The sequence below is a fragment of the Loxodonta africana genome, chromosome 11, assembly GCF_030014295.1.
Source record: "Loxodonta africana isolate mLoxAfr1 chromosome 11, mLoxAfr1.hap2, whole genome shotgun sequence".
NCBI lineage: Eukaryota > Metazoa > Chordata > Mammalia > Proboscidea > Elephantidae > Loxodonta > Loxodonta africana.
The window spans coordinates 85,750,592-85,767,635 of record NC_087352.1 but is presented as its reverse complement, the minus strand read 5'-3'; the positions used below and the strand labels follow the sequence as shown (position 1 = coordinate 85,767,635).

General features: G+C 40.9%; 1 protein-coding gene across 2 annotated transcripts in view; it reads left to right on the top strand.

Moving 5' to 3' along the window:
- Nucleotides 1-16,036, top strand: part of LAMA3 (laminin subunit alpha 3) — a 126,511-nt gene extending 110,475 nt beyond the window's left edge. For both annotated transcript variants that reach the window (XM_064294644.1, XM_010586806.3), the window contains 5 exons: nt 10,314-10,473; nt 10,573-10,703; nt 12,710-12,803; nt 14,498-14,617; nt 15,342-16,036. In XM_064294644.1, the coding sequence (XP_064150714.1) occupies nt 10,314-10,473; nt 10,573-10,703; nt 12,710-12,803; nt 14,498-14,617; nt 15,342-15,487 (651 nt within the window). In that variant the 3' untranslated portion in view covers nt 15,488-16,036. The remainder of the gene's footprint in view (nt 1-10,313; nt 10,474-10,572; nt 10,704-12,709; nt 12,804-14,497; nt 14,618-15,341) is intronic.
- Nucleotides 16,037-17,044: the final 1,008 nt, after the last annotated feature.

Sequence of the window (17,044 nt, the reverse complement as noted above, 5' to 3'; positions counted from 1 at the left end):
TTTTACATCTCTGGTAAGATTTATTCCTAAGTATTTTATCTTCTTGGGAGCAATTGTAAATGGTATTGATTTGGTGATTTCCACTTCAGTGTTCTTTTTGGATTCCTGTAGTTGTATGTTCATTTTGTAACCTGATACTTTGCTGAACTCTTGTATTAGTTTTGGTAGTTTTCTTGAGGATTCTTGACGGTTTTCTGTGGATAAGATCATGTCATCTGCAAATAGAGGTACTTTTAATTCTTCCTTACCAATCTGGATGGCCTTTGTTTCTTTATTTAGCCTAATTACTCTGGCTAGGATCTCCAGCACAATGTTGAATAACAGTGGTGATAATGGGCATGCTTGTCTGGTTCCTGATCTGTCTCCATTTAGGATGATGTTGGCTGTTGGCTTTGTATGAATGCCCTTTATTATGTTGAGGAATTTTCCTTCTATTCCTATTTCGCTGCAAGTTTTTATCATGAGTGGGTGTTGAACTTTGTCAAATGCCTTTCCTGCATTGATTGATAAGATCATGTGGTTCTTGTCTTTTATTTGTATGACGGATTTCATTCGTTGTTTTTCTAATGTTGAACCATCCCTGCATACCTGGTATGAATCCCACTTGGTCATGGTGAACTATTTTATTGATATGTTGTTCAATTCTATTTGCTAGAATTTTGTTGAGAAGTTTTGCATCTAAGTTCATGAGGGATATAGGTCTGTAACTTTCTTTTTTTGTGGAATCTTTACCTGGTTTTGGTATCAGGTATCATAGAATGAGTTTGGGAGTATTCCTTCCTTTCCTATGCTCTGAAATACCTTTAGCAGTAGTGGTGTTAACTCTTCTCTGAAAGTTTGGTAGAACTCTGCGGTGAAGCCCTCCGGGCCAGGGCTTTTTTTTGTTGGGAGTTTTTGATTACCTTTTCAATCTCTTCTTTTGTTATGAGTCTATTTAGTTGTTCTACCTCTGCTTGTGTTAGTTTAGGTAGGTAGTGTGTTTCTAGAAATTCATCCATTTCTTCTAGGTTTTCAAATTTGTTAGAGTACAATTTTTCCTAGTAATCTGATATAATTCCTTTAATTTCAGTTGGATCTGCTGTAATATCACCCATCTCATTACTTGTTCATATTATTTGCTTCCTCACTTTTTTTTTTTTTGTCAATTTGGCCAATGGTTTATCAATTTTGTTATTTTTTTTCAATGAACCAGCTTTTGTTCTTCTTAACTCTTTCAATTGTTTTTCTGTTCTCTATTTCATTTAATTCTGCTCTAATTTTTATTATTTGCTTTCTCCTGGTGCCTAAGGGTTTCTTTTATTTCTCTCTATTTGATCAATTTGTAGGGATATTTCTTTGATTTTGGCCCTTTCTTCTTTTTCTCTGTGTGCATTTATTGATATAAATTGACCTCTTAGCACTGCTTTAGCTGTATCCCAAAGGTTCTGATAGGAAGTGTTTTCATTCTCATTGGAGTCTATGAATTTCTTTATTCCATCCTTCATGTCTTCTATAACCCAGTCATTTTTAAGTAGGGTATTGTTCAGTTTCCAAGGGTTTGATTTCTTTTCCCTGCTTTTTCTCTTATTGGTTTCTACTTTTACGGCCTTATGGTCAGAGAAGATGCTTTGTAGTATTTCAGTGTTTTGGATTCTGTTAAGGCTTGCTTTATGACCCAATATGTGATCTATTCTAGAGAATGTTCCATGTGCACTAGAAAAGAAAGTATACTTGGCTGCTGTTGGGTGGAGTGTTCTGTATATGTCTGTGAGGTCAAGTTGATTGATTGTGGCATTTAGATCTTCCATGTCTCTTTTGAGCTTCTTTCTCGATGTCCTGTCCTTCACTGAAAGTGGTATGTTGAAGTCCCCTACTATAATTGTGGAGCTATCTCACTTTTCGATGCTGTTAGAGTTTGTTTTATGTATCTCGAAGCCCTGTCATTGGGTGTATAAATATTTAATATGGTTATATCCTCCTGGTATATTGCCCCTCCTGCTCTTTTTTGATTGTTGATTGCTTGATATATTTTTTCCATCCTTTGAGTTTTAGTTTGTGTCTCTAAGCCTAAGGTATGTCTCTTGTAGGCAGCATATAGACGGATCGTGTTTTTTTTATCCACTCTGCTACTCTGTCTCTTTATTGGTGCATTTAGTCCATTTACATTCAGTGTAATTATGGATAGGTATGAGTTTAGTGGTGTCATTTTGATGTGTTTTTTTGTGTGTTGTTGACAGTTTCTTTTTCCCACTTAAGTTTTTGTGCTGAGTACTTTATCATTATATATTGTCTTTTCCTCTTATTCATTGTTGTTAATTTTGTTTTTGATGAGTTTTTTTTTTTTTTTTTTGTATTTTATTTTGATGAGTAGGATTGTTAGTCTCCTTTGTGGTTACCTTAATATTTATTCCTATTTTTCTAAGTTTAAACCTAACTTTTATTTCTTTATATTGCCTTGCCTTCATCTCCATATGAAAGATCTATGACTACATTTCTTAGTCCCTTTTTATTGTTTTAATGCTGTCTTAAAAAAAATTTTTTTTTCTTTTACATAATGACATCACTGCTTCTGTTTTGAGTATTTTTTTTATCTTGATTTATTTTTGTGATTTTGCTGTCTGGTTGACATCTGGTTGCTCTATCCTGTGTTGTAGTCTTGGGTTGATATCTGATATTATTGATTTTCTAACCAGAGAACTCCCTTTAGTATTTCCTGTAGTTTTGGTTTGGCTTTTAGGAATTCCCTAAACTTCTGTTTATCTGGAAATGTCCTAATTTCGCCTTCATATTTGAGAGACAGTTTTGCTGGATATATGATTCTTGTCTGGCAATTTTTTTCCTTCAGTGCTTTATGTATGTTATCCCATTGCCTTCTTGCCTGCATGGTTTCTGCTGAGTAGTCTGAGCTTATTCTTACTGACTCTACTTTGTAGGTGACTTTTCTTTTATTCCCAGCTGCTCTTAAAATTCTTTCTTTATCTTTGGATTTTGGAAAGTTTGATTATAACATGTCTTGGTGACTTTCTCTTGAGATCTACCTTATGTGGAGTTTGATGAGTATCTTGGATAGATATCTTCTCATCTTTCACAATATCAGGGAAGTTTTCTGCTAACAATTCTTCAACAATTCTTTCTGTTTTTCTGTTTTCACTCCCTGTTCTGGTACACCAATCACTCAGGTTATTTCTCTTGAGAGTGCCCCACATGATTCTTAGGGTTTCTTCATTATTTTTAATTCTTTTATCTGATTTTTTTTTCAAATATTTTATTGCCAAGTGTTTTGTCTTCAGTCTCACTAATTTTGCCTTCCACTTCCTCAATTCTGCTCCTCTGACTTTCTACTGAGTTGTCTAATTCTATAATTTTATTGTTAATCTTCTGAATTTCTGATTGCTGTCTCTCTATGGATCCTTGCAGCTTATTAAATTTTTCATTATGTTCTTGAATAACCTTTTTAATTTCTTCAACTGCTTTATCTGTGTGTTCCTTTGCTTGTTATACGTATTGCCTGATCTCCCCCTTCCTGATCTTGTTCCTGATGCCTTGAAGAGTTCTGTATGTTAATCTTTTGTATTCTGTATCTGGTAATTCCAGAATGCACCTTCATCCAGAAGATCCCTTGATTCTTTGTTTTAAGGGCTTGTTGAAGCAATCATGGTCTGCTTCTTTATGTGATTTGGTATTGACTATTTTTTTTTTGTCTCCAAGTCAGCTATAAGTTATTGTATTAGTTTATTTTATGTTTGCTTACTGTATCCCAGCTTCTTGATTTGTTTTGTTTTGATATGTGCAAATAGGTTGCTTGAGTGAGCTAACTTGACTGTTTTCGCCTTTGAAACGCTAACATCCTGTCACCAGGTGGCTAAAGCTGATATCAGGTATATGAGCCTAGGAGTCCATTCATTTTCTTATATGGATTCAGCTCAGGTGTCCAGGTAGTTGTTCATCACATGTGTGGTACAGGTTCTGTCCTATATTCTTAGAGGGGCAGGGGTGATTGGTGCAGGTACAGGTATCTGGTTGCAGCAAGGAGTCATCCTGTAAACAAGGCATGGGGCTGACAACCATCCCCTGAGTGTCTGTGAGGAAAGTGAGTCCCTGTTCCCTAGACCACACATGTGGGTGGGTTCTGCAGACAGACTACGGGCACCCAATATTTTTGGTTGTAAGGTAGGAGGTACCAGTTATCCTTGGACCTCTGTTGTGGGTGGCTGGGTGACGTGAGAGGAGCCACCAGTCCTTATGCCCCTGATATGGGTAGGTGAGGACCCTGTTTAATAGGCAAAGCCGTGTCAAACATCAAACACCCACCTCTCTACTGCACAGCTGAAACAGTTGTAGTCTGCTAACAAGGGCCTATTCTCCTGAAATAGGCCCACACGGGTTACACAGTGGGGAAAGGTATTCAAAGTCCACGGACCATTTATGCCTGAACAGGAGCCACTTCTGTCCTAGCTCAGCAGGTTAGTGGAGCTGGCAGATTACCTTTTCCCCCAATTGTGAATGTATTTCTTCTCCAAGGCTGGGAGAATAACTCAGGATGCTCAGCAGAACCTATCTCAGGCCCAGGGAAATCGACAGCCACTGAAGCCGCCTTGGAGGTTGGGGACGCAGTAAAATATACGCAAGGACTTAGCTTTTACTGAGAGCATCGTTCTTCTCTGGGTCTGGAGGTGTGAGTAGGCTGTGTGGCTGGCTGCCTCTCCCTGAGGAAACTGCGTCTGAAATGCTACCGCCATCACACTGCAGTTGCTCCCAAGAATGGTGTCGAGGGTTCCCAGCAATTCACATCCAGCAACTCCTCTCCACTTCTGAACTGTCTCTGCCTCTCCCTGCTACTCAGTCCATTTTCTAACTTTGCCCTTGATGTTCAGGGCTCCTAGCTTGTCATAAATATAATCATTTCACTTGGTTTTTCGGGTCTTTGTTGTAAGAGGGATCACAAGAAGCATCTGACTACTCTACCACCTTTGTCCCACCCCCTGAGTCTGGCCTTTTATAGGAATTTGAGTTCTGTTTTACATTTTTTCCCTTTCTATTTGGGACCATCTATTGTGTCCCTGGTTGGAATGGTTAGTAGTGGTAGCCAGGCACCATCTAATTCTTCTGGTCTCACGGTAGGTGAGGCTGTGGTTCATGTAGGCTTTTAGTCCTGTAGACTAGTTTCTTCTTTGATTCTTTGGTTTTCTTCTTTCTTTTTTGCTCCAGACACGTAGAGAACAATAGTTGTATCTAAGATGGCCCTCACAAGATTTTAAGACTCCAGACGCTACTCACCAAACTAGGATGTGGAACATTATCTTTATGAGCTATGGTATGCCAATTGACCAAGTTGCCCCCCAAAACTATGCTCCTAAGCTTCAAATGCAGTAACCCGATCCCGTGAGCTCTTTGATTATGTCTAGGGAGTATCCATAACTGTGCCCCCATGTGCTTTATTTTATATATGAATATATATATATATGCAACACATACAAACATGTATATACATTTGCACATCGGCACAGAAACACCTATACAGGCACACCCATATATTCATATGTGCTTACCTAAACATATATAAGCATACATGTCTACCTATGTAGCCACACACATATTTTCTGGTTGTTATTACTATCGTTGCAAAAGTGTATATGTTGTGACTTTTACCAAAATTGTACCTTATCAGTGTGTACTTCTTAGTGTCATCTCTTACCTTGGTCAAATTGTGCTCACTTCACGTTTTTCAGTTTTGCCTTACCCATCACAAAAACTAACGAGTGTCTACCATCTAGAAAGTGATTCCCCTTCCATCTCCCTCCCATCCCTGGTAACCACCAAAGAATGTTGCTTTCTGTATGTATACCTATTATTGTCTTTTTATAATAGTGAGATGACACAGTATTTGTCTTTTGGTGATTGACTTATTTCAGTCAGTATAATGTCTTCCAGATTTATCCACATTATAGTATATTTTGAGAAGTCATCATTATTCTTCATGGCTGCATAGTATTCCATTGTGTGTATGTATATACTGCAGTTTGTTTATCCATTCATCTATTGATGGGCAGTTAGGTTATTTCATCTTTTTGCTATTGTGAATAATACACAGTGAACATAGGTGTGCATATATCTGTTTGTGTCAGTAGCTTTAGTTTTCTAGGGTATATACGTAGGAGTGGGATCCCTGAATCATAGAGTATTTCTATTTCTAGCTTTCTTAGGACGTACCATACCATTTTCCATAGTGTTTGAACCAATTTACAGTCCCACCAGCAGTGGAACAGGGTTCCAGTCTCCCTGCAACCTCATCAGCAGTTTTTGTTTTCTGATTTTTTTTTTCAGCACCATTTTTGTAGGAGTGAAATGGTGTCTCATTGTAGTTTTGATTTGCATCGGTTTGATGCCTAATGATCTTGAGCATCTTTTCATGTGTTTGTTGGCCACTTGGAATATCCTCTTTGGTGAGGTATTTGTTCATGTCCTTTGCCCATTGTTTGATTGGGCTGTTTGTTGTTGAGTTGTTGAAGCTTTCTATGTATATTCCATATATTTTAGAGATTAAATCCTTATCAGATATATCATTCCCAAATATTTTTTCCCAATCTGTAGGTTTCAGTGACCTTTTAACATGTGTGATTGATGTCCACAGAGAGGTACTCATCCCCCCACTCCAAATCCCCTCTTCTTTTAACTCCTTTTTTTCTTCTCAGAATTTTTTCATTGTGGTAAATATATATGTAACAAAACACTTGACATCTCAACGATCTTCACGTGTACAGTTCGGTGATATTAATTATGTTCATTATGTTGTTTGGCCATCACCCTTATCCTGGCCCACTTGAGTTCCTGCATTTTACCATCACCCTTTACGGAAGCTCAGTGTCCCCTAAGCGTTGAGCCGTCCTTTCCCCTTTCCTTCCACCTGCCCATGGTAACCACTAATGAATATTGGTCTTGCCTTTTCTAGATATTTCATATAAGTGGAATCATACAATATTTGTCCTTTCGTGACTGACTTATTTCACTCAGCATGATACCTTTACCAGCCCCTTATTTTTAAGGTGCAGGTTCATAGACCTGAATACAAAGCATCTCTGTGGCTTTGTAAACATGAAGCTCTTAGCTTCTTTTCCAGGAAATGCAAAAACAGTTGTTTTAGATTGTACGAAAAGGTTTTTTGGGTTAAGATAATGTTTTCCTAGTAATTTGTGCTGCCTTCACCATCTTTGCCATCTGCGGGTAAAATAGTTACTTAATAGTTTGTTCTCAATCAACTTGCTATTTTATTTAAATTGGTTTTAAAAGGAACTTTTTATTATAAATGAAAATCAATTCTCCCTTACCATAAATAGTAGGTAACCATAAAAATATATGAAAACAAAGCAATGTATTAAAGTCTAGCTAGCTAGCATGTGTGGCCTCTTCTTCCTTCATTTGGAAAAGAAGGAGATTGAGAAGCATTCAAGACATATTAACACTGAACTAAAATCTGTTCCTTGTCCTAATCAGAAGGATGGAGAGAGAATTGAAAAGGAATAGCTTAATATATGCTTTAATGTTAGTTAATGTCTGAAATAGCATAAAAATATCTCAAGAACCAAACTTGGGTAACGTTGGCTGAGGGAAACTCACAGCTCCCTATATCTCCAGGGAGGAGGGGTGCTTACCTAGATTTGTCAGATTCAAAGGTTCTGATGAGTCACAGTTCCAGGGATGGTGCTGGTGAGTGCCTCTCCCTCTGCCTCTCCTTCTTGCTACCAGAGCAGTAATTGCCCCTGAATTACATGGGGCGGCCTCACCCACCTGTCTTTCTTCTCTGAGATTTGCCTTTTCCCACAAAGTTAGGCAAGATGATTTTATCCACAGCTCAGGCCTATGAGCTATCCTTCACCTAAATGCAATGGCAAATGCTCACCTGGTCTTGACCCTTTTTTCTGGAGCTGGTGGCACGTTCTGGTCTGATGTTTGTGTGCAATGAGGGAGGTAAGACCAAGATACAGATCTGGGTCTTGAAATGGAAGTAGTCACAGCAGGTCTTTCCACCAGCTTGGATTCTAGACATTTGGGCTGACCTAACTTAGGTCAAGATAGTCTCCACAGGGCCCCCAACCTGGCCCACTTGAGTTTTCCAGTGGGGTTTGGGCCAAGGCCACAGTAAGTAAAAAAGTAGTATTTTGCTTTACCTCAACCTCTGCACCTATTTCCTTCTCAGAGGGGTCACAGGTTGGGATGACTATTCAAGGGCACAATTCATTTGACCTGGATAATTTCTCTTAAAACTCCATTCAGTGGGGGCACAGTTATGGAGGGTTCCTAGACATATCAAAATAACTCATGGGATTGGTTTACTGGATCAAAAGGCTTGGGACCATAGTCTCAAGGGACAACTTCGTTGATTGGCATAATGTAGTTCACAAAGACAATGTTCTACATCAGAGTTTGGTGAGTAGCATCTGAGGTCTTCAAAGCTTGAAAGCAGCCATCTAAGATACGACAATTGGCCTGTGCTTACATGGAGCAAAAGAGCATAAAGGAAATAAAAGGCTCAAAGAAGAAACTATCCCATGGGACTAATAGCTCACACGAACCACAACTTCTTCAAACCTGAGACCAGAACTAGATGGTGTCTGGCAATCAGTACGAACCGTTCTGACCAGGGACACAATAGAAGGTTCTCGTTAGAATGGGAGGAAAATGTGAAACAAAACTCAAATTCCTAAAAAAGGCCAGACCTACTGAACCAATAGAAACTAGAGGAATCTTTGAGACTGTCACCCTAAGATACTTTTTGAACTTGAAATTGAAGCTATTTCTGCAGGATACCTTTCAGCCGAATAATAGATTGGCTTGTCAAATAAACAGTATCACCCATGAGTAAAGTGACCCCCTAAACAATTAACCATATGAGACCAAATGGTCAACAGTTACCCAAAAGCAAAGATGAGATGGCAAGGAGGAGAAGGGAAGCTAGATTAATGGACACAGAACAAACAGAACTGAAATAATGAGAATGTTGGCACATTGTAAAAATTGTAACCAATGGCACAGAACAATTCGTATAAAAATTGTTAAAGAGGAACCTAATTTGCTGTGTAAACTTTCACTTAAAACACAATAAAATATTATTTAAAAAAAATTCTTTTGAGCCCACCCAACATCCTAGCATCTGGGGCAATCAGTAGCACCCCATTTGCAACATTCTTTACAAGCCAAGGTTCTTTTTACAGCTCTCCTTCAGCCAGAGGACACAGAACATTGTATTATCCCTCCCCATATCCTTTCCAATGGTGGGCAACATCCAATAAAACAGTGCCTGCTTCTGAATACCCAAAATTACACTCAACCTTCAGGGATTGAGTGTTATCACCTCTCATGGAGAGTCTGAGCTTGGTTTCAGATATAGACTATTCATTGCACAACATGGCAAGTCTTGAGAAACTAGTGGGGAGCCAAATCAGTAGCTCATCATTGACACCGGTACGATTTATATCTGTAATATCACCATTTTCTCTTAAAATTGATATGTACCTTCCACGTAGAATTTCTGGGTCCTAAAAGCGTTTATTCTAGAAGGGAGCTGAGAGAGTCTATTCAGTGATTCTTCACCTTTTTTGAGAGTCTGATGTGCTACAGTCTTTCTCCCCAGAAAATGTGCATACAAAGAACATCTGGTATATAACTGAAAGGCTCACAGACCCCCAGAAACTCATCCCTGAGCCCCAGGTGAGGAATTCTGTTCCAAGCCAGCTTTTGCAGGCAGGGACTCCATGCCAGCCCACTGAGGATGAACACCGTGACTTATTTTTAACTCTGTGGCATTCGTGATTTGTTGGTGGTGCACTGAGACCAACAGTATAGGAGCCTTTTTACACTTTATTATTTTTGGAACTTTCTGGCCTGTTTAGCCAGTCAGCTGCCTTGCATTAAGCTATCACCCTAGCTTATGAAACCCTAGGAGGTAGTTTGTACCCGCAAAGAGATGGTGAGATCTGTGAGCTGTAAGGTGAAAATTTCCCCCTAGTTGCAGATCCTTCTGTAGGATGAGGATCAGGCCAGTCACCCTGTTCTTGTTCCAGCGCTAGCTAGCAACCTCCACATTCGCCTGCCCCCTGCATACATACTTCTTGGTTTAGTGGCACCTTTAAACTGTGACCACCCACCAGACATCTAATGTCCAGGTTTTTCTTGACACTGTGGTAGGGAGCCAATGAAACAGCCCCACCTGACTCTTTGAAGCAAGAATAGTGGACCCCACTTCCTCTTTTGCCAACATGCTGCCTTTACCTTGGCTACCCATCCATTTCTGAGAGCTGTGGGTAATGAAGCTTGCTTTCTCTTCTGCTTGGTTTTAGAGCCTCCCCCAAAACAGCTTTGTGGGATGCCTGAAGAGCTTTCAGTTGGATTTAAAACCCTTGGATACCCCCTCCACAAGCTTTGGGGTGTCTCCCTGCTTAGGGAGCTCTTTGGAGAAGGGCATTTATTTCTCCCAAGGAGGAGGCCATGTCATCCTAGGTAAGGAGCCATTTGGTAGAGTTTGTGTCTTTGAGTCTTAAGAACTCCATCCTTTTTCATTAGTTATGATGCTTCAACTTTTTAAAAATCTTTTTAAAGGTAATTCTGTGTTGTTGGGTCCAGAGTTTAAGCTTGTTTTCAGCATTCGCCCAAGAAGTCTCACCGGGATCCTAATACACATTGGAAGTCAACCTGAGAAGCACTTATGTGTTTATATGGAGGCAGGAAAGGTGCGTAGCAGGTGGATGGAATGGGAAGGGTGTATGGATTCACATTAGAACCTGATCCTGTTTCTGGAGACTACAGTTAATGAAGTTATGACAGAGGGTGGAATCCAGCCTTGTATTTAAGAGACCTTACTTTGGGGCTAACTTACCATTTTCCTTTAGCAAGTAATTTTATCATCATATTTTCTGTTCTTTAAAATTGGGAAAACCCAAACAAACTGGGTTGAATTTCAGCTCCACCACTTAGTTATACGCCTTAGGCAAGTTCCTTAACCGCTTCCATAGTTTCCTTATCTGTAAAATGTGAATAACAATTCTCATATCTTAGGGCTATTGGTAAGATTATAAAAAGTGACACATACTCAATACATGTAATCTTTTCTCCTCCCATTCACCCTCACCACATCTCATCTTTTATTCATAAGGATAGCTCCAGAAGTAACAGACTGGATTTTCTCACCAGTTATCCACACCGCATCACACCCACGCCTGTGGCCCACTGAATTAGGCCTTATTCTCTCTACACAACTCACCAGCCTTTCTAGCCCTGGCAGCCGCGCTGGTCACTGGGCTTCCACGCCAGCTTCCCTTGATCTTCCACAGATTCCTTCTTCCGTTCATGCTTCTGTTGCCTTATCCTTCCTGTCACCCACAGGCCTGAGTCAATATTTTATTTTCAACTACGCAGCGCCACTTATTTCCTTCTCGAAAAGTCTCCTTAAAACAAAATTCTTCCAGAAAGCCCCTCTTAATTAAGGCCTCAGGTCTAAGATTGATAACAGGCCATTTTTTCTCATCCCCATCCTTGTACAGTTTACTGAACGTGAAGGGAAAAAAATCACAGATGACAGTAAAATAAGCACAACCCCTAGAACACTTCTTATTTAAGTTGTAGCCCTGAAGTCTGAGCTGGCCTCTGGTAACCTAGAGATGCAAACCACTGTCTGTGTGCTGGGCAGTTGAGGCAAGGCCGACTTTCCTGAGGAGGGTCTGGGGACGGTCTCCAGTGAGAGTTTGTGGATAGGAAATCACCATAAGAAGTGAACAGAAGGCCTGCTGACCTGCATGGCTAAAGTGACAGTGTTTAGCTTCAAAATTGCCAGAGAACAGGCTGCAGAGTCTAGCTGCATGCAAATTCAATGTAAATTATTTATGGATGTGCTTATTTTAGTCCTCTCGTTACATCCACCTTGAGTCAGCCCTTGGAAAGTCCTGGAGGAGACTATGACTTAGAGCATGGGAGGGGCGAGTCTGCACAATAGCGTGTCGAGTGCCTGACCCCAACACATGCCCGGTACAGATACTGTCAGTTAGCGTTTTTAATTTTTTGGACGAACACCTCTCGACAAGTAATGCATTTGTTGAACTATTATAATTGAGTGGCCCTTGCAGCAGGTGTAGGCCTCAGCCAGCATTTTTGCCTTCCAAATTTTACACATCCTTCTGAACAGAACCCCTATCACATATTAACTGCTAAGGAGGATCCTCAGAGTTAATTATTCACCATTGGGCAGGGCCTAAGGGGTTGGACTAGGAGGGAATGGCTTTGCCTTTGGCAGCAGCTTCAGGCAGCCCTGGGTAGCAGCTTGCTCACCTTGAAGGAACGCAGCAGAGGGATTCTTCTGAAGCACTGGACCTCCTGTGATCGCTTGGTGGGGGAGGGGGTTAAACCAGTTGCCATCCAATCAACTTCAACTCATGGGGACACCATGTGTGTCAGAGTAGAGCTGTGCTCCACAGGGTTTTCAATGGCTGATTTTTTTGGAAGTAGATCACCAGGTGTTTCTTTCGAGGCATCTCTAGGTAGACTTGAACCTCCAACCTCTTTGTTAGCAGCTGAACACTTAACCATTTGCACCACCAAGGGACACCTGATAGGGGAGAGGAAACCAATATCTAAAATGCTCCTAGGCTGTCAGGGTGGCACGGGCTGGGAGGGGAAGGTAGCAGGGGAAAGGCAGCTCCATCCACCTTTCTGAAGGAACTAGGAAAATGCATGTGTGTTTCAGGTCACAGCCTCTGTGGACAATGGTGCAGGTGGAATTTCGACATCGGTCACACCAAAATGGTCTCTGTGTGATGGACAGTGGCACTTGGTGACAGGTATGACGTCCTGTAGTCTCTTGTTCATGCACTGAAGCGGCCCCTTCCCATCTTGACTTGAATATCCTAAATGTAACCTCAGTCCCTCAATCCGATAGAGACTGACCGGGGCCAGGGTCAGCCCACCACACTGACAGGTCACCACACCGACAGCGTATTTATACAATTCACGGTTGTGCCTCCAGTTTTCCATAACATACTGAGGTTTTTTTTTTTTTTTTTTCTTGAGCCCAGCAAATTGATAAGGTATGTTTGTTTTCTCAAGGTAGTATAACATTGTGCTTTAGATTCTGGCTCTGAAGACAAAAAGAACAGAGTTCAAATCTCCTTTCCACCCCTTTCCTTTTGTGACCTTGGACAAATTACTTAATTGCTCTTTTCCTTCAGTTTCCTTGTCTATAAAATGGAGATAAAAATAGTGTGTACATTACAGGCTTGTGAAAATAAAATGGGATAATGCATGTAAAGCACTTAGCCAATATCTGGTACATAGTGAGTGCTCAGTAAGTATTTGCTCTTACTATTATTTTAAGATATGTATTTTATATAGATATTTATGTAAATATATTTTGTTAATGCAAAATACTAAGCAAACCACTGGGTGGAAAACAGGCATATCCTCTCAGATATAATCTGCTATTTTATTAATAATTTGTAGATATTAAAGACATATTAACCTGCATTGGCTAAAATAACTTTCATAAAAAGTGGTCTTAGCTAATTTGAAAGTCGACTACATTGAAATTAGCTAAGACTGTTAACATAGGAGGGATTTTGTTTAGAGGGGTCACAAGCTGCTGTTCTTGAAGTCAGTTTTCAGAAACTCGTGTCTTCTCGGGAAGTAGCTGAGATCATGGGAAGTAAGCATGGCCTCAGGAGACAGGCAACAAGAGCTTGAATCCTAGCTCTTCCAACTTATAACCAAATCATCTTGTCAAGCTCCTCAGTGAGTCAGAGTCTCCACCTATGAAATTACAAAAAAAAAAATAGTCGCTGTACGGCTGATTCTGACTCACGGTGACCCTATGTGTGTCAGAGTAGAACTGTAGAGCTGATTCGGACTCGCGGTGACCCCATGTGTGTCAGAGTAGAACTGTAGGGCTGATTCTGACTCGTGGTGACCCCACGTGTGTCAGAGTAGAACTGTAGAGCTGATTCTGACTCACGGTGACCCCACGTGTGTCAGAGTAGAACTGTAGAGCTGATTCTGACTCACGGTGACCCCATGTGTGTCAGAGTAGAACTGTAGAGCTGATTCTGACTCACGGTGACCCCATGTGTGTCAGAGTAGAACTGTGCTTCACGGGCTTTTTAATGACTGATTTTTCAGACGTAGATCGCCAGGGGTTTCTTCTGCGGCAGCTCTGGGGGGACTTGAACTGCCAACCTTTTTGTTAGCAGCCAAGCACGTTAACGATTTGTACCACCCAGAGACTCCATCTGTGAAACAGGAATGGTAATATCTTCCTCACAGACTTATTTTAAGGATTAAACCTGGCACCATGTGTAGAATTGCCTCACATGCAGTAGTTAGCTCATTGCTTTAGAAGTTAGCTCAGCTTAAACCTAGGTTGACTGAATTCCTACAGACAGTGCTTCCGTAGTCCAATAGGAATGAGCTAAACTGAAGACAGTAGGGACAGTAGGTGGGGCTGTCCCCAGGAAATAGACTTGACTTGCATCCTTCTCCCCAGTCACCATAAAACAACACATCCTGCACCTGGAACTAGACACAGACAGTAGCTACACTGCCGGACGGCTCACCTTCCCGCCTGCCAGCACTCAAGAGCCACTACACATCGGGGACGTCCCAGGTAACTCTTGCCCTGACTTCTCCTACATCCTGTTTTGTCCCATGTCGGCTCTTAACATTTTTATCTGAACCCAGCAAATGGGATGCCCTGGCCCGCGGGTTGTTACAGGGCAGCCATTGGCTGGGAGATGGAGATGGTGAGAAGCCCAGTTGCCAGCATTAGGTACTCCTTATTGCTGCTCCCGCTTGTCTCAAGCCTGTCATTCACAAGCTCCTCGTAAGAGGCTGCATTAACCTGGAAGCCTGATATCAGCAAAGAATCACGAAAAGGACTGAAAAACTGGTCTCTCCTCTCCAGGTCCTTAGTTCTAGGGGTGGGTTATTAAGCTTTGTGGGACCAGAATGGGAGAATCAGACAGGTTGAGATGCAGTCAAGTATAAGACTGGAATTTTGCCTGGAAACAACCTTTTGGTTCTTCATCATTTCATGTCCCTCTGATAGCTTGCCTGTTAATTTTACATGCCTTTAATGACCCATAAAAAGCAGAGGAGTTGTTAGCTATCGAATTGGGCTGTGGAATCTCCTCCTTTGAAGCACTTGAAGGGTAGCCTAGTTGCTCATTTGTCACAATAGGTGGTATGTAGGAAGCCTGCTTGAAGAGGAGGGCAGACTAAGATGGAGGGTCCCTTGAGCTCTTTCTAAGAAGACAGTTTTTTAAAATACAAGGTGTATTAATTTGACAGTATATGTTAGCCACTGAATGACTGTCGCTTTTCTCTTGCAGCCAATTTGAAGACGCTGAAGCTACCTGTGTGGAAGTCGTTTTTTGGCTGTCTGAAGAATATTCACGTCAACCACATCCCCATTCATGTCACTGAGGCTGCAGAAGTCCGGGGGACTGTCAGTCTCAATGGCTGTCCAGACCACTAACTCGAGCCTACTACACAGCAAGGAAACAAACAAAAATGAAACCCGTTGCTGTCGAGTGGATTTCGACTCATAGTGACCCTATAGGTCAGAGTAGAACTGCCCATAGGGTTTCCAAAGAGCAGCTGGTGGATTCAATCTGCCAACCTCTTTCTTGGTTAGCAGCTGAGCTCTTTAACCACTGTGCCACCTGGGCTCCACACAGCAAAGAAATTTACCTTTGAAAGCACTGATTACCCTAGGCACCTCCCTCACCCCACGCAATATCATTCTTGACTTAAGACACCATCTGGACGGGTTTGATAGAAAATCTAATTTTGGATTCTGACCATATATTCCCATGATTTCTGGCATTTTGGCACTCAATGATACATATATATTTTATATGAAAATCTCATTTATTGAAGATGAACAAATTATTATATTCTTTTGGTAATATTATTTTCCATGAAAAATAAATGTCTTTTGAAGAACATTATTTTCCACTTGCTAAAAAATTAAGTATCTTTTAAAGCACTTTGAAAGCACAAAACCTTTACATATGTTACGTAATTTATGGGGTAAATAAATCAGTGTACTCTTTAAATGAGATGATGTTTGTCTTAGTCATCTAGTGCTGCTATAACAAACACCACAAGTGGATGCCTTCAACAAAGAGAAATTTATTCTCTCACTGTCTAGTAGGCTACAAGTCCAGATTCTTCAGGGCGTCAGCTCCAGGGCAAGGCTTCCTCTCTCTGTCTGCTCTGGAGGAAGATCCTTGTCATCAGTCTTCCCTTGGTTTGGGAGCATCTCAGCATAGGAACCTCAGGCCCAAATAATGCGTTCTGCTCTGTGCTCTGCTTTCTCGGTGGTACGTGGTTCCCTTGTCTCTCTGCTCACTCTTCTCAAGAGATTGCCTCAAGACACAATCCAATTTTGTAGATTGAGTCCAGCCTCACTAATACAACTGCCACCCATCCTCCCTTATTAACATCATAGAGGCAGGATTTACAACATATAAGAAACCCATACAATACCGGGAATCATGGCCCAGCCAAAATGATACACACATTTTCTGGAGGACATAATCCAATCCATGACAATGTTTTATTAGCATAAAACCATTATCTTGATGGTCATTGGTAATTGTAGTAATTCTTCAGCTACCTCTTCCTAGTTTTCTACAAATAATTATTGAGCACAGACAGGTGAGGCACTGCGTGTGCTATGTGTTGGTACTACGGTAACATGTAAGAAGAAATTACTGCCCTTAGGGAATATGCAGTGCAACTGGGGAGGCAGATCATATTCATAAAATAGTAAATAACTAAGTGAATTAATGAGCCTATAATCCATTTGGCTTCCCAGTCCTAGCCTTCCTGAGTCTCCTACCAAGGAAGCTTAGGTTATGAGTATCAATTCTCTGAGGGCGAGAACTATCTAGTAGTTGAGATGAGATGGATATACATACTGTAATTGAAGTTTTGTATGGCAGGCTAACAGAAGTCAATTGGAAGGAGGGGTCACCTAGCTTTATTTGAAAAACAATGAAAGATGTACTAGACCACTGTTACTACC